Raw genomic sequence first — 18,412 nt, 5'->3', positions numbered from 1 at the left:
ATAACCTCAGGACCGAAGTTTCACTCCGACTGACACTCAGCACAAGCTAATTAATGTTTGCCTGCACTGATTAAACGTCAGAGGAGCAAAGTGTAAACACTCCGAATTGAATGCGAAGGCATTAGGTCATATTTTAGGAGCAAACATATTTCACTATGGACTAAGTAAACAGGTTCATTCCCACCACTCATGGTTTACACCCACCTTCCTTTGTGGAAGAAGAGACTTTCTTTTTCTCTCTCGTGTGTCTTTTCTTCTCTGAAAATCCTGCTTGCATCTGGTTTGGGGAATGGAACCATTTAATGCAAATAGAGGAGGTTGGGTCAATACAGACATTTAATAACCCTCCCCGCTCAACCAGCATATAAAGCAAATAGATTTAGTTTAATATACCTGATTTGTGTGCAACAACCAAACGAGGGCTTAAAGGCAAAGCAGTTGACCTTTTTATCAAACCTGGATTTTATATGCAGCTATATTCTTTCTGCAGACTAACTTTCTCCCGATGATGCCAGATGTGGGTGTCATTTATGATGCCACTGCAGAACTGCAAGAACACATCACCACCTGACTGTTTTGTCCAGCCAGCACATCGGAAAACACCCAGAGGTGCATTCAGTGTGGCGTAAAGCACCTGTCTGTGCAGATACTGACAGATCATGTTTCATAACAACGAGGCAACAAAGACATATGACTTATTTGAAAATAGAAGCCTAAAGAAAAAAGAAGTCCATACATGTTCCAGTTCCTTTCTTTAAGCTCAGCGATGACATCACGTCTGCAGTAATTAACACTCCTCTAACGCTCGTCTGCTCTCGTCTAGTCACAACGTGATCACGCCTCTCGGCTTCAAGAATCTCCCAGAACTTTCTCACGCCGCGTCTGAGAAGAAGTCTGTGGGAAGAGACACCCCGACCTTCACTATAAAAAACACACACATACACACTTCTACGCACACCACAGACACCAGAAAGGACAACACAAGTGCAGTCACGAAGCAGGTTTTGTGGTAGGCATGCACTGTAATTTCCTCGGCGGGATGGGATATATATGTGTTTGTGGATGTGGTCGTGGAGTCAAAATGAATAAATTCCACCAGGACAAGATTGCATTTGTCTGTGAGGGGAACAAATCTTTCAAAACCACCGTTAAAACGCTCCGTCTGTGTCCGACCGGATCACGGACGCCTCCTTGTTGTTGTTGCTTTAAAAAAAAAAACGCATCTGTCAGTGCGATCATAAAAATACAGCTACTGGATGTGCCTGTTAGTGATGAAAGCTTTTCTCGGAGCAGCCAAGAAGCTGCTGAAGTGTACAATAAATCCTTTTTTATATTGTTTCCCAGGATTTGTAAACTGAACCTATGCATGATTTTAAAGAAAAATAAGTTTGTTTTTTTCGAGTGCAATACCACGATTAACACTTAAGGATAATTCAGTGGAGAATATTCCTCATGTGTTGGTTGCATCATGGGTAAATTGGGGGGATGAGGACATTTAGAGGTATTAAATAAGAAAGGATCTTCTTGTCCATGCAGGACTGGTCTCCCAGCATCGGGAGGCTGCTGGTTTTCTTTGTTCCCCATATGGGAAAGTACTGACGGCACACAGAAAGTTTGAACTGCCGTTTGACACATCTCTGCTTGATTTGAGTTGCTCTGGAAGAAAGGATATTTAGTCTGGCTCATCCTTCGGGAAATTAAAGTTGGCCTCGGGAAGATTTTTAACAGGGGGGTAAGAATACAGCTGAGTTACCTAAATGGTAGATTTTTTTCGGGGCTGCAAAAAGAAGAACGTTCAATTCCTGTAATTTAAACTTTACAGACTGTTCCTCAAACTGCCAAACATTTTTTTGGTGTCGGGGACGGACGGAGGCCCGGAAACGTTCTGGGACCACAGGAAGTGGCCGGTCACGACGGCCGCAACGGAGCGATCTGTTGAGAGAGACGACTCAGCGAAAACGGAGATCCGTTCCCGTCCTGTGGTCGCTATAAAGCGTCGCAGGCAGGCGTGTAAACACCAACGTGCTAAATGCATTCTACGGACGTCCCATACCCACATCTCTAGCGGATCTGGAAGAAGAATGTGTGCTTACGGAGAGCCGATTCCTCGGCTTAAAATGATTAACTTTAGCTGCTAATTAAGCGAAGGTTGGTTGCAGACGTGCTAATTCAACCTTGAAGCTTAACGGCTACACACCGATATTGTGCTAAAACACGAGAGGCTTGTGTTATATGATGTATTTCATTTTCCGTTTTCATTTTGCAAAGACTATAAAGGGCCCCATTGATGGTTGCTGAGTTATGATTGGATCAGCTGCTCAGGGAAAGGGACTTAGTAACTCCAAACATGTTGCTGATGAAAACGAATAATGTGAATCATGCATTCGTATTAGAGGTTATCAGTTGATCGCGATGACTCAAATAATAATAATGATTCACCGATGAACGGCGGACATTTACTGGTGTCCTTTAACATGTGGCAGACGGCCCCGTTACCATCTGTCTGTCTTCAAGTCTCTGTTTTTTTTTTTGCATTTTCAGCAGCTGCTGTACTCCACATTGGTCCCATTGGTTGCCAGTAAAGACCGTGCCAACTTTCTGTGGATGATGCAAAGGTCAACGGTGCATAAAGCAGAAATATCACAATGTGTCTGTCTGTCTGTCTGTCTGTCTGTCACTCCTGCCACCTTGACGGTATAATGTGATTGGTGGACAGCAGGATCGAATCATGTGATCGACTCCATCTGTGTTTCTCTGTTAGACAAAGATCTACATCTTGTATCTAAAACATGCAACGCAGGAAACACAAACTCCTAGTTGCCAGTCAATGCCGTCAAGCCTTTAAATACCCCTCCGACACCCCCTTTAGAGTCCGAACAGTGGGGCCTCCGTGACCCACATGTGTTGAAGACAAATATAACCCTCCGCTGCCACAGCGCCGCTACCTCGAGAGCAGTCTGAGCCCGTTGGACTACAGCCGGGGAGCCAGCGAGGTGAGAGGAGGGCACGTGTCCTGCTGGGCTGCTGGTGCGTTTAACGTTTGGGATAGGATGTGAAAAGAAGGAAGGGCTTCGGAGCACGCAACTCAAAGGTCGACCGTGATTTACAGAGCTGAAGGGGGTCGGAGTGAGGTCGGGATCTGAGACGCTCTCCTTCATCCACGATGAAGGTAGAGCCACACAAACCCCGCCGAGTCCCAAAGAGAAAGGCTGGATGAACGGCCGTATAATGAAACACAGAGGGTTTCTTTCTTCCCCGCTGCTGCAACGTCAAACCGCTTTCCTGTATGAATCAACGCGATGAGTCAGTGCCTGTTTGGTCTACACAACACAGCCATATGCAGACCCCGTCGCTTGTGACCCCTCCCTCTCCATTTCGCCATGTGTCACAGTTTGTCTGGGAAACGGAGCGGCATCCCCCCCGTGGAGAAACCAGGCCGAAGTGACTCATTCCTACATGTGTTTGACACCAACGGAGCTGTTGATGTGGCCGCTTTGGGATGGGGCAATGTGAAAACAGGGTGGAGGGTGGGGGGCAAAGTGAGAGGACGATACTGAAGATCACACAGGGATCATCCCCCCCCCCCCCCCCCTAGATATGCTGATATTATTAGTGTGTGGAAAGCAGACTCCGCATTTATCCTCCATAGAGTCGCCTCACTGATGTTAACGTCTAAGAGCCAGAGAGCAAACATCCAAATGTGTTATTTCATCTCAACAGTTTCAGATGTCTCCATCCCTTTCTGTCCGTCTCAATGAACAGACGTCACAGACCTGGGAACAGTGGCGAGCAGCAGCAGCAGCAGCAGCAGCAGCAGCAGCAGCTGACACGGGGAACCTGATCCCTGGGCTTTCCAGCAGCACAGCTTGTGCACTGCAGACATTCCTGGCACACGGGGGTCATCATATCTCCGGCTACTTCCACCTCGTGCCTTGTTTGCTTTCACATCTTCCTTTTCTCCGTCACACACCAACCCAGGTGGGAGGAAATGCATCAGTCATCACTTTTGACCAGGTGGAATGAATTCATGCATGACATTTGTTTGGCGCTATAAAAGACGAGACATTCGCAATTGATTCCGACTTTATGGACGACCCTGAATATATAACTAGAAGTTGCATATCTCTGTATGACAGTAACGTCACAGCTGGATGAGTTTTGTCACGACACTGGGAATAAATCACATTAACTATTCAAGATCAAATCCATTCAAAACATGTGCATTTGGTTGGAAAAAACAAAGCTTATTCCAAAAAAGATCAGTCACCAAAAGCACAGCGATCTTCACTAAATTGAAGGCACATGCTGTAAATGAAACATCATGTTTAGTTGAGCTTTACTCAAACCTGCCCCCCAAAATCTAAAGGACAGAACTTAAAGTGTCGGTCAGCCCTGGTGAGTTTGGGAGTCGGACTGTGTTTGCCTGCAGCATCTTCACGCTCACGACAACATGAAGCGAGTGCAGACGTCGCTCTGAAACCCAAAGAGCAGACTTACCTCTCAGATAATCAGCCTTGTGGAACCCCTCAGCTCGGACGCGTCCAATCCAGTGACAGGCAATCAATCAACATTTAGATCCAGGGAAGAGGCTGGCTGAAGTTGCCCTCCAGCTCGGCTGCTGGATCCTGCTGCTGTCTCCTGCTGGATCCTGCTGCTGTCTCCTCCTGCTGGATCCTCCTGCTGGATCCTGCTGTGGATCCTGCTGCTGTCTCCTCCTGCTGGATCCTCCTGCTGGATCCTGCTGTGGATCCTGCTGCTGGATCCTGCTGCTGTATCCTGCTGCTGTCTCCTGCTGGATCCTGCTGCTGTCTCCTGCTGCTGTCTCCTGCTGGATCCTGCTGGATCCTGCTGCTGTCTCCTGCTGCTGGATCCTGCTGCTGTCTCCTGCTGGATCCTGCTGTGGATCCTGCTGTAGATCCTGCTGCTGCCTCCCCGGACTCGAGTTCGCCGAGTCCTCAGAACGAGCTGCTCTAAACTTTTCCCCCTGACTGCTCACACCGTCTGCATGCTGAGAAGAGGATGGCTGCCGCGGTCAGACTCACACTCTCACATGGGGCAGCATTACAGCGGGAGTCCGCCCGGACACACACACACACACCCACATGTACTCACACACACCAAACACACACACTCTGTCCCCTAACACTGCAGCCCTTTGCAGCCCCGACTCCTCCGGTCATCCTGGCTGGTGAGACGCTCACACTCTGAGATCACTGTGTGTGTTGGTAACAGAGAGGAGGAGGAGGAGGAGGAGGAGGAGGAGGAGGAGGAGGAGGAGGGGAGAGGGAGGGGGAAGTGTGCATGCGAGTGTGTGTTTAAGGAAGTCTCGAGATGAGAGCTCTGACTTTCTCTTGTATTTGGGTTTCACACACAAGCAACTGGCAGTTTTGAAAACTCCCACAGTGTTGCATCCTCCTCGAGATGTTAACACCCAAAACTTTTTTCTTTCTTTTTTTTTTTTTGTCACGGTTTTTATAGTGTGGCATATAAATCCTGCAGGTTTTTTACAATACATCATCTGCAAAGTAATTCAGCATGCAAACACGGAAAAAAAGCTGCCCCAGTTTCAGGATTAAGTTCCTCCAAGATGTCGTATACAAACGACTGTGTGCTGCAGCTCCACAAACATTTATTCAGTGACTTCAGCCTCACTTTGGTGCAAGCCCAGCTGTATACACAGCAGCGGAGAGTGCATCTTGTTTACCACGGGAGTGGCCTGGAAATGTCCCACAGTGGCTCCTTGTGAAGATATTTCATTTATTTTGTGTGCGAAATGTACAAAAATAACAAAGTGGAGTGTTTATGATAAATGGAAATAATAGCAAACGCCTTTACACGATAGCTATGGATGTGAGGCGTTTACAAAAATGGGTAATTCTGACATCTACAGTGCATTCCTGAGGCTCCTCACAACCTGCTTAATCACCAGACAGTAGTATTGATTTACGACAAGGCAGGCAAAATGAAATAAAAACAAACTCTCTTACAGGTTCCAGCCCCTAAAAATTACAATTCAATTATATGTGATTATATTAGAAGTGCTGATGATAAAGAACGGGGGGTTTATGTTATATAATGTTTTATAAAAGACAAACACAAAGCTAATAAAGTGTATTAATATTAGAATATACTGAAACATGCATGTATACTCATAGATGCAGAAGCTCCACCTTGCTGTTTTCGGCCACGTCGGCTGCTCCTGGATCTGTAAGCTCGTTATTAGGGAGGGAAATTCCACTGGACGTGGGCTGGTGCTGATGTTTCAACGATAATTACTTCCTTAAAATCAAACCGCCCCCCTCCGGGGATGAGAAATAGTTTATTATTACAAACATAGAGTGCCGTGTGTGAGCGTTGGCGATGGGGGGGGGGGTTTATTGAGGTGGTCTTGTCAGGCAGAACACATTATCTATTGATCCGTTTGATCTGCAGGCAGGACTGAGGTCAACATCACACTCCGACCCTCCCTCTTCCCATCCGTCAAACGAGCTGATCAAAGAGGCAGAGCATGAATCTGTCCGGAGCTTTGAGGTTTCACACTTCAGGGGAGATCATCTGGCGCCGGATAACCTTTCTTCACTTTTGTTTCCCGACTGGTTCTCCGGATGACGATTCACGGCACCATTTCTTTCTTACAGAACCATCCCGACCTGTTGTGACCCCTCAAAGAACAAACCGCGTTAACTCGCCACACCTCACCACGTCCCAAGACCTGTTACATTGATCTTGGGACCCTTTTGAAGGGTCGTGACCCCCCCAGGGTTCTAGTGATCAATCCTGGCACTAACTCGGGACAATGTCCATGTCTTCTGAGGCCACCTTTGTAAGACTTTCAGCCTAAATGTAACAAACTCTGTTCATTTGTTGCCAAAAAGTGATCCGTTCTTCCTCCTGACTTTGAGCAGTAATCATCCAGGGTTCTGGGTGGAACTCTCTTTTGCTTCGGAGTCCTCTTTGTTACTTCGTTGCCCCGTATAAAAGAAGTCGTTACAGAGCTGAATAGCTTATCATTAAAAGGGTAAATCTTTTAATTCTTTTTTTTTTTATATTGCAGCTGTGCAGAGATATTTAAATTCAACAGTCAGCAGTGAGAACATAGTAAAAAAAATCCATTCCTCCCCATAAAATCTAATCTCCACTCGGAAGATGACTTTTCTACGTGTCACGAAAAGACTCATTAGATGAAAGGAAGATTAAAACGAAGGCAGAAACAAAAAAGCCGTCTCCGAGGCCATCTGTCCTCCGTACATCTGCTGGAATGCCGAGCGTGAAACTCTGCGACCTTGTGACGTCTGTAAACAAAAGTGGAGCTGCATCTCCCCTCCCACGGGACGCTCCGGTGACCCTTATCCGATAGGAGATAACTCACCAGATAGGGACGGACGCATCTCAGAGGAAGCCTTTGGGGAATGAAACGCCGTTCTCATGGCCTTAGCAGTCAGAGGTTTGGAAGAGTCGACGACTTCTGGGAGGAAAATGACAATCTTTGGAGGCCTGAGGCAGACAGGCGAGGAGCCTCTCCCAGTGGGTGACACCGGGGCTCATTCACCTCCATTAGGGATTTAATAATCCTACAGCTTTACTGCTTTAAGCTCCAGCTGAATATTCCCTTCTAGAGCCGTACTGTGAATGCACCATTAACAGAGACTACTGATATTCATCACCTGACTCTGCAGAACCCCTACGGAGCCTTATGGCTTCTCTTTCTCCTCATTGTTTGGGTTTTAGGGGAAACTCATATGGTGTCCTTCATCAGACACAGCAGGGGAGTTTATTTTTAATGAAAAAGCTTTGCAAAAACAGCAGAAAAATAAGAGTCACAACTCTCACACACTCACAATCATCAGGTGGACGCAAACCCAACTCCCGCTGTGGATGTTTGGCCTCGGCGGCTGGATGGAGTAAACACCCGTCTGCTTAGATAAGGTGATAATAGATCAACGCTGTGTTGACGGAGGGTTTCTGATGCCCCAGAGTGGCCAAATCGCTTATTGCAGCATTAATAACCAAAAGCTTTTTTTAGTCACGAGATCATCAGCAGGCAGCAGCAGAATAAAAACCTGGAGTTTAACTGCCAACCATTAACCATTAAGTGAGTCTGGCTGGGAACCGCTGCTGCACGTCTCCCAATATTTCTCTGGATGTCATTTCTTTAGAAGCATCAAATGCTTAAAAAGGATGTTAAAGCCAGCTATAAGTTCCAGGTAAGAAGTAGGATTATCGAGGTCAAGGTCAAGGTCATCCCCTCCAGTAGATGTCCTGACCTCAACGGAGACAGTGAGCATTGAACGGAAACGGAGACGGCACATGATTCATAAACGGCTGTATGCAGGTGATCATTTCCCTCCTCTTATATACAGTCCTTTCTTTACTGCTGCATTAACCTCATTTACATACAGAGATTGATTAATATTATTATCTTTACTTCAGACAGTAGTTGAAGTTTACCTTTCCACATCTTCTTTTTCTTTGAAGCAATATCGCCCTCTAGTGGTGACTTCTGAAACGTCTGATTTCAGAATTGAAACAAGCTGATTTATAGCTGATAGTCTTTATCCTTAAAGTTCTAGCCTCATCAATACTCATAGCTTTCATGCTTAATTGGAGGAAATCATTCTCAATATGATGTATGACACTATAAACTATATATATAACTATCAGGTCCGGGCTGTAAAAATCTTATCAGACTCGTTATAAATAGACAGAAAATGAATGAAGTCAGTAAAATGTCTTATTGCAGCGTTTGTCAGAGCTTCAAGGCAAATAAATGCAAAAACAACCATGTGATTCAATACATGAAGGAGCCACCAGAGGTCCATGTGTTACAGCTAAACAGACCTGCATTAAACGATGAGCGCACACATTTCAAAACCTGTTCTGACTAAAACTCTACACGACTAATTTCACCGCTCTGAGAGGACGTTTGTCTTATTATTAGATGTTTGCAAGTCCTAAAATAAAACCTTCTGTGATATTTGTAGTACATTAGAGAAGGTATTACAAAGTAAACTGTATGTAAAACATTGAATACTCAATATTCAAATACAGAACAAACATGGATGAGATCATGTGATGTGATGTCATTTCCTCATTGCATTACGAGCTGCATCATCAACACCCAGTTTCTGACGTGACCAACTTGTTTGTATAAATTGTATTTGGATATCCTGCTCTGACTTTAACCTAATTTGATCTAAATTGATATTTCAGCCAATTTAAGTGTCAAATTTACTGTCATATTTGTCTAAATGTGCTTTAATTTCTCATTCAAAAACATAAGAAATTGAGCGATAAGCACTTGTGATACGTTTTTATTACACTGTAAAAACATCCCAATGCAACAGATTTGATCCCAAAAGAGTAATAAATCATAATTTTGTCTTATACATATATATATAGTACACTAGTCACAGCCTCAAATAGATCGTTGAATTCCTCTGAAAGTAAAGTATTTATGCTATTCATGATGTGAAGAAGGAAAAAAGGACAAAGTCACAGCCGAGAGGATTCTTTATTGTAACTCTGTCCACGAGAAAGAAGATCATTCCTCCAGAGGTCACTGAGGTCAGACTCACCTGCACCACATTCCTGCCCACTGTTTATCAAACAGCTCTTTAATCAGATTGCGTCCTGTGTTGCATTAAGTGGCACGCCATGCCTGTGAGTTTGAGTGCTTCGTTTTCACATTTTAATAGGCCTGCGTTTAGAAATCCGCCATCAATCTCCCCGTGTTTACGCCGTCCTGCAGCTCCGATAAACAACCTGCGGAGGCGAGGCCAGACTGTAAATACCAGAACATCTATTTGCAGTAAATCAGTGTTATTTACTACTCCGTCCACGCACCTTTGTTTCTGCAGGGCGGCAGTGACGCGGTCGGGGAGTCAGATAAAGGGTATTTCTCACCAACGCTTTCCTGTTATTTTCCAGGGTCCTTTGTTTGGATGCGAGGCCTCGACCCGTCCGTTCTCAGGGGAACCAGAGGAACGTTCGAGGCCCCGAGCACTCGGGAACACTCCGGCCCTCGTACACACGGACCTCCCATACCTGTCTGCTGCCTGGCTGTGTGTGTGTGTGTGTGTGTGTGATCTCATCATATACAATAATGCTGTTGTTTTAAGTCACGATCCTTGTAATCAGACATCAAGATGAGAAGAAATGACCCTTTATTGATTTAAAGTTTGATGCTGCAGCTGCAACTTTTAAAAGTTTTAAAGCATAAAATCCCTGCAAAACTTTTATTTCTAACATTAAATAACTAATTGTTTTTCTTACTGAAGAGATTATTTGAAAATGCACTTTGGATCTTAGTTTTAGAATATTTTGACCCTTATTTTAACTGAACTCATAGGATAAAGTGTGAAGTATTCGTTGATAGCTTTCATCTCAATATGAATTGAATAAATCGGACGGGAAGTGTCCTCTTCTATCTGGACAGCCTGGGTGTCACTTCATAAATTCAACGTTTTTTTTCCAAGACGTGTCGCTTGGAAGAAGAAAAAAAAAGAAATCCTTGCTTTTAAATTCCTTTCCCGGTCAGACACAACAACAACAGGAAGAAGGGCCATTTTCACAGGTGTCAGGAAGCACAGGAAATAAACAAGCTGAATACTGAAAAACATTGTTTGTAAGAGTCAGAGGTGAGGCTCATAAGAGATATTTTTAGCTGGGACGGGAGTATTTTTGTAGCTTGGGCCGAAACGTTTGACATGATGTTGATCTTTAACACGTTAATACTGCATGGATTTAATAAATCAAGAGTTTAATCTCTAAGATATTAATCACAATGTGCATATACATTTATTTTAAAGGGTAGTCCAATCACAAAATGCATTATAAACTCAGATAATGTATCACAGAAAGTTGTTTTCTGCTGAATTCCTCGCTTTTTCTGCATTTTAAAGGCCATAAATAATTAGAGAATCAGAGACTTTGATGTATTTAAACACAAATCTATTCTTTCCTTTGGAAAAGTAACATTCTTATGCATGAGAATCATTTATTTCAGCTCTACTGTATAAGTAGGAGGCTGGGAGACGAGTTAAAAGACTTTTATGAACGTTTTCCTGCAGGAAGGAAACAATATAATGTGTACGTCTTCTTTTTCTGAAGCAGTATCTCAAAGTAGGAGTCTGAATGTGATTCTAGCTTTATAGGCACGTCCATGTCTCCCGTTCTTCTCATGCTACGAGCGCTGGAAGTATTTTTCCCACTGAGACTGAGAAATGTTCTCTCCGTGGCACCACGGACTCTTTCACCATTTGTGGAAGAAGACGTTGAGAAAGCGGGTCATTCCGGGACGTAAGAGTCAAGGATGTCTGAAGAGTTCTCAGTCTGGATGTACTGCAACACTTCACATCGCCGTGGGAAACCAGAGTTCTCCTGCTTCTATCCAGACTTCTTAACATTTTTTTAATGCTATTCAGGGGAGCTTTTTTTTTTTTATTTGTCTCCCACAAATAAATCCCTCTCTCGGAATATGTCTCCTCCTCTTTTTTCTCACAGAAATCCGACACAGAATTGAACTTGTTTCTCATTGACGTCCAATTCTTCTAGACATACTGTATTTGTTCTTAAGTCTTCTTACTGAAAGTCGACGTTTGATTTGATCTGATCTATTTGTGGATCAATCCGTGGCACAACTTTAACCCTGACCCGCTGCCAAGATGTTAAAAGGCCGACACGATTCATACGATAAGGAATAGGTTAACAGCTTCCCCGACCTGCACTCACCTGTATGAACTCACTTCTCCAGTGGAGAGATGAGAGACATCAGTCTCTGCTGCGTTCATATAACGAGGCCTTTACGGATCAGTATTAAAAACACTTAAAACTAAAGGAAATCCAGTGAGCTGCTCATCGCCTGGATTAGAGGAATCAAAGAGGAAAGAACAAAGACATCCTTGAAGATTGAGGACACACGACCGCAAAATGATGTAAGATATCACTGAACCAGTAGCATTACAATCAACTGTAGTGACTTTCTTTCATCTACATGCTCACTTTTAACCATTTTATTCACTCTTTTTGATCATGTGATCATTCTTGGTCTTTCCTCTCGGGTGATTGTTTATTATGTCTTTTATTTTTCAGCAATTTTATTGTTTTGCGACACAGAATTGTGTAAATCCTTTAGAAACCATTAAGGTTTGCCTGAAATCTAATTCTTATTGATTACTGCATAACAAAACCACGTTTTTAAGATTAGAAATAACTCAATGAAAGCAACAAGAGTCAGAGATAACTTTGGTTTAATTGTAAGAACATTCTTTACATTGGCTGGTGTCGTATACGTACATATTTTCCAAGTCCACTTTTAATATATACAGTACAAATAAAACATCAACTTGTGGACCGCAATGAATCGATGAAAATCATTTTTTGTAAATAAATGCAAAGTCCTTTACTTGATGGATCCAATCCAATGGTGGATGAAGGCACACTAAATGAGAGAATAAGGTCTTGGGGGACAAAAACAGAGAAATAGAGAATAACATAGTCCTGCATATTTCATTAGAAAAGATGCTTGTGTCAAACAAGGACCCGAAGACACCAAATCAAAGCTTCCAAACGCTGTAAAAAACTGGGTTTTATCATCGTTTAACATAATAAAATATATCTTTCAGTTCATTTATAAGTTAATGCTACATTTACAACCGATGGGTCCGGTCGGTGTGGTCAGCGAGGGATCAGCCTCTTCTGAGCGCTGGATCTGTCCGTGTGTTGGTCCGTGTTCTGGACGGTGCCGACCTCTCCGGAGCCCAAATCCTCCCCTGAGAAGCAACAAGAGAATCACTCGTCACTCTTTTCCTATTCATGCTATTTCACACGTGACATTATGGATCTAAAAACCCTGTTTTTTTTACCTTCTTCAGGCTCGGTCTTGAGCTTGCCGGCGATTTTGGCAAAGAATTTGAGGGTGAGACAGGCTCCCGTCTCCCTGTCACATATGCCACCTTTGCAGTTGCATGTCTTGCGGCACTCGACCCCGTAGGTTCCATAGAGACAGTCTGTAGGGAGAGACGACAGGACTTTAGAGGGGTCTGCTTTGTCCCTGGTTCTGATAGGACACCATGTTAGTGCTACATATTTCAATTTCAATTCAATTTATTTTATTTATAGTGTCATATCACGACAGATTGTATCTGATGTTAATAAAAAAATATATATTTATATTAATATTCACAAAATAATGGGCCTAATCAGTGATTAAGAGGAATGAGCCAGAGACAAAAAGTGTGTATTGCACAAGCATTAATGTTTCTATGCCTCTAATGGGCTAAATATGAAGTTAAATGCCCCAATCCTTATTTGAAGCATGCACATAATGATTGGTCATCAGGAAATAGTGCTATTAATTGAGATTATTCAATAAACAGAGCCTAAAAAAGACATGCTGGGATGCATTTGGTGCAGCACAGTCAAAACGCAGTGGTGTGTGTGTGTGTGTGTGTGTGTGTGTGTGTGTGTGTGTGTGTGTGTGTGTGTGTGTGTGCGTGTGTGTGTGTGTGTACCTTTGCAGATCCCGTATTCGTCCCCGTAATCGTCCTCGTCCTTGTAGAACTCGCAGAATAATCCCGGTCCGCACTTGACGCCGTGCATCCCGGACACCGTGCGGTAGCAGTGCTCCCCTCTGCCGGCCGCGCACACCTGGCAACAGCCGCAGTCGTCCAGCACCGTCCGTGCGCAGCGCTGCGTGCCGCCGCACCGCTCCGCGTTGCATCTGTCCGGGCAGTTCACCGCGTACTTGACATTGGCGCCCCACGCCTCAGCATCACGCAGCAGCAGCAGCGGAGACAGCAGCGCGGCGAGGAGGAGGAGGAGGAGAGACATGGCTGGATGCGGAGGGCTCGCGGTGCGTGTGGAGGTCTGGAGGGGGAGACGGGAGACGCGGACCACCACCGCCGGCTGGACTGGAGCGGAGTGACCTCTGGTTCATCAGGGCTGTATGGGTATTATCAGCGGTGACAACAACTTTGTTTTGCACATGGCTTTGCCCCCCTCGTCAATTTCCTCATTCCGGTGTTGTTGTCGTCCGTTTTGCCAGTCACCCCCCCTTTTCTTTTTTTTTTTAGAGATCCGGCTTGGAAGTGGGATTAACTCCGCACCGCCATCCAGGAATTGAAATGCGTGTGACCTGATGTCACAAGTTATCTTTGGCTTGTTGTTGGGTTTTTTCTTTTTTTTTTTCGTGACGGACGGAACTGGCTCGACTTTGGAAAACCACGTTTGATGGTTGGATGTTTTCACATCCTATGATTAGAAGTCACATTGGCAACATTTAACGAGATAAATCAATAAAATCAAATTGTCAAATAAGAATTAAGAATTAAATAAGCAGTAAGGTTCTGTCTTTTAATTTTATATATATATATATATATATATATATATATATATATATATATATATATATATATATATATATATATCAGTCTTATAATCATATTAAAAATATAAAATCAAATTTAACATATAAACATTGTCATGTCTGTGTTTTGTCATGTTCTGTTTCCTTGGTTTTGATTTCCTGTTTTACTTTGTCCTCAGTGTGGTTCCCTGTCTCGTACTTCCTGGTCCTTGTTGTTTCCGCTGTCTTGACTTCCCCACCCTCTCGTGTTGATTACCATGCCTGCCCTGATGTGTTTCACCTGTCCCTCGTCAGCTCCCTGCCTCCCTGTGTATATAGTCTGTGTGTTTCCCCTGTCTCTTGTCGGATCATTGTTGAATGTCACTCTGTCTGCTGCCCCACGTCTCGTCTGGTTTATTCGTCTCTGCGCCCTGCCTCCCGTGTCCCTTCATGTCTTGGTTGTGTCTTGTAAGTGTTTCGTTCATGACCGTTTTTGCCCTTGTGGTTTCTTTCTTTGATACTTTGTTCTCGTCTTAGTTCTTGTTTGTAATTAGTTTGATGGTCGTTTTTGCCCTTGTGGTTTCTTTGTTTGGTACTTTGTTTCTGTCTTAGTTTTTGGTTTGTATTTAGTTTATTATTAAGAATAAAACCTTTTCACTGCATTTGGGTCCTCACCTCCTGCTTCCTAGCCAACCCGTGACAGAATGATCCGACCATTAAGGACCCAGCAGACACTAAATATGGACCCAGCCCTTTTTTTTAATGGACTCAATGAGGTTTTAGACAACCTCCAGTACCTCCAAGTCTGCTTTGAGTGTGCAGACACCAGGGAGGAGAGGATGTCTGTCCGAAAGGAGGCTGGGGAGCTGATTTCCTCCAGGCCGTGGCTCAGGGGCTCTCTGCCTGACTGGGTTACGAACTTTGTTTCCGCCGCTGATACCCGGCCATCACCCTCCCTAGCCACAGCCAAGCCTCCAGCCCAGGCCTTAGCCACAGCCAAGCATTCAGCCCAGGCCTTAGCCACAGCCAAGCATCCAGCCCAGGCCTTAGCCACAGCCAAGCATCCAGCCCAGGCCTTAGCCACAGCCAAGCATTCAGCCCAGGCCTTAGCCACAGCCAAGCATTCAGCCCAGGCCTTAGCCACAGCCAAGCATCCAGCCCAGGCCTTAGCCACAGCCAAGCATCCAGCCCAGGCCTTAGCCACAGCCAAGCATCCAGCCCAGGCCTTAGCCACAGCCAAGCATCCAGCCCAGGCCTTAGCCACAGCCAAGCATCCAGCCCAGGCCTTAGCCACAGCCAAGCCACCAGCCCACGCCTCGGTCACAGCTGCGCCATTAGCCCATGTCTCGGCCAGTGGTCTTCAGTCGGCGGCCCGGTCGACACCTGCCAGTGGTCTTCAGTCGGCGGTCCGGTCGACGCCTGCCAGTGGTCTTCAGTCGGCGGTCCGGTCGACGCCTGCCAGTGGTCTTCAGTCGGCGGTCCGGTCGACGCCTGCCAGTGGTCTTCAGTCGGCGGTCCGGTCGACGCCTGCCAGTGGTCTTCAGTCGGCGGTCCGGTCGACGCCTGCCAGTGGTCTTCAGTCGGCGGCCTGTCCGTCACCAGCCCAGACAGGGTACCGCCCCACACCTGCTCCTCGCAGCCTATTGGGGGTTTGCCTGTCAACGGTTCCTGTTCCGACGGGGGGCCGTCCCACGCCTGCTCCATGCAGCCTTCGGGAGGTCCGCTCGTCACCCGTTCCTGTTCCGACGGGGGTCCGTCCCACGCCTGCTCCACGCAGCCTTCGGGAGGTCCGCTCGTCACCCGTTCCTGTTCCGACGGGGGGCCGTCCTACGCCTGCTCCGCGCAGCTTTCGGGAGGTCCGCTCGTCACCCGTTCCTGTTCCGACGGGGGGCCGTCCTACGCCTGCTCCGCGCAGCTTTCGGGAGGTCCGCTCGTCACCCGTTCCTGTCCAGACGGGGGGCCGTCCTACGCCTGCTCCGCGCAGCCTTCGGGAGGTCCGCTCGTCACCCGTTCCTGTCCAGACGGGGGGCCGTCCTACGCCTGCTCCGCGCAGCCTCCGGGAGGTCCGCTCGTCACCCGTTCCTGTTCCGACGGGGGTCCGTCCGACGCCTGCTCCACGCAGCCTTCGGGAGGTCCGCTCGTCACCCGTTCCTGTCCAGACGGGGGGCCGTCCGACGCCTGCTCCACGCAGCCTTCGGGAGGTCCGCTCGTCACCCGTTCCTGTCCAGACGGGGGGCCGTCCGACGCCTGCTCCACGCAGCCTTCGGGAGGTCCGCTCGTCACCCGTTCCTGTTCCGACGGGGGGCCGTCCGACGCCTGCTCCACGCAGCCTTCGGGAGGTCCGCTCGTCACCCGTTCCTGTTCCGACGAGGGGCCGTCCTACGCCTGCTCCACGCAGCCTTCGGGAGGTCCGCTCGTCACCCGTTCCTGTTCCGACGGGGGGCCGTCCTACGCCTGCTCCACGCAGCCTTCGGGAGGTCCGCTCGTCACCCGTTCCTGTTCCGACGGGGGGCCGTCCTACGCCTGCTCCACGCAGCCTTCGGGAGGTCCGCTCGTCACCCGTTCCTGTTCCGACCGGTGGTCGTCCTATGCCTGCTCCACGTCGCCTTCCTGAGCGGCCACGTCAGCTAGGTCGTCCTCAGGCCCGGCCCCCTGAGCGGTCCCGCCCGCTAGGTCGCCCTCATGCCCGGCCTCCTGAGCGGCCCCGCCCGCTAGGTCGCCTCCATGCCCGGCCTCCTGAGCGGTCCCGCCCGCTAGGTCGCCCTCATGCCCGGCCTCCTGAGCGGTCCCGCCCGCTAGGTCGCCCTCATGCCCGGCCTCCTGAGCCCTGCCTCCTGGCCCCCTCCACCCGCCCTACGTATAACGAACCTTGGGGACGTCTGGGATCCGTCCCTTGAGGGGGGGGTACTGTCATGTCTGTGTTTTGTCATGTTCTGTTTCCTTGGTTTTGATTTCCTGTTTTACTTTGTCCTCAGTGTGGTTCCCTGTCTCGTACTTCCTGGTCCTTGTTGTTTCCGCTGTCTTGACTTCCCCACCCTCTCGTGTTGATTACCATGCCTGCCCTGATGTGTTTCACCTGTCCCTCGTCAGCTCCCTGCCTCCCTGTGTATATAGTCTGTGTGTTTCCCCTGTCTCTTGTCGGATCATTGTTGAATGTCACTCTGTCTGCTGCCCCACGTCTCGTCTGGTTTATTCGTCTCTGCGCCCTGCCTCCCGTGTCCCTTCATGTCTTGGTTGTGTCTTGTAAGTGTTTCGTTCATGACCGTTTTTGCCCTTGTGGTTTCTTTCTTTGATACTTTGTTCTCGTCTTAGTTCTTGTTTGTAATTAGTTTGATGGTCGTTTTTGCCCTTGTGGTTTCTTTGTTTGGTACTTTGTTTCTGTCTTAGTTTTTGGTTTGTATTTAGTTTATTATTAAGAATAAAACCTTTTCACTGCATTTGGGTCCTCACCTCCTGCTTCCTAGCCAACCCGTGACAAACATCAGTTTAAACCATTATTTGGATCCAAGGTTTTTCTATTGTGATAATTATGCAGATTTTTATTTTTCAATGCAACTTTTTTTTCTTTTTTCAATTAATTAATTGGTAGCTATTATTGTAAATACTTCGTTATTAGGGCATAAATAGCCTAATCGTTAGAAGTGCAAACTACAAAAGTAAAAGTGTTTTGTTGCAATTCCATAAAGTTGGGGGACGCAAGATTAAAAAAGAGGATGGTCATATCTTTACTTTTATTCTCAATATTGGTCACAGTCCAAAAAACACTGCATCCTACATTCCCCATAATGCAACATCACCAAGGTTAATGACATATAAACTATGTGGGCAGTTTGCTCCTATAAATAACCAATTTAAAGAAAAGAAAAAAAAACATATCTGGTTCTGTATATGCAACTGCATTCACATTTCTTACCACACCTATGCTGATGACATCTGCATGGATGACAGATGACTACAGTCCCTTAAGTTCACTGAGTAAGTGTATCCAACAAATCAATGAGTGGATGAGCCAGAATTTCCCCCAGCTCAATGCTGAAAAGACAGCGTCTTGGGCCCAGAGACGCAAGA

General features: G+C 46.5%; 2 protein-coding genes across 2 annotated transcripts in view; both read right to left on the bottom strand.

Annotated features, from left to right (window-relative positions):
- Positions 1–5,201, bottom strand: part of arhgap24 (Rho GTPase activating protein 24) — a 47,477-nt gene extending 42,276 nt beyond the window's left edge. Inside the window, exon 1 of the mRNA XM_084034994.1 lies at positions 4,498–5,201. The gene's annotated coding sequence lies outside the window, so the exon portion shown is untranslated. The remainder of the gene's footprint in view (positions 1–4,497) is intronic.
- A 7,030-nt stretch (positions 5,202–12,231) lies between these two features.
- esm1 (endothelial cell-specific molecule 1) lies at positions 12,232–14,035 on the bottom strand. Its single transcript, XM_084034814.1, has 3 exons — positions 13,512–14,035; positions 12,864–13,007; positions 12,232–12,770 (listed from the first exon to the last, which is right to left on the bottom strand). The coding sequence occupies exons 1-3, from the start codon at positions 13,828–13,830 to the stop codon at positions 12,676–12,678; spliced, it is 558 nt and encodes a 185-aa protein (XP_083890940.1). The 5' UTR covers positions 13,831–14,035; the 3' UTR covers positions 12,232–12,675.
- Between the last annotated feature and the right edge of the window lie 4,377 nt (positions 14,036–18,412).

This window comes from Eutrigla gurnardus (genome assembly GCF_963514095.1).
Source record: "Eutrigla gurnardus genome assembly, chromosome: 19".
Classification (NCBI taxonomy): Eukaryota; Metazoa; Chordata; class Actinopteri; order Perciformes; family Triglidae; genus Eutrigla; species Eutrigla gurnardus.
The sequence above is the reverse complement of the archived record's forward strand: the minus strand, read 5'-3'. Positions and strand labels throughout refer to the sequence as shown.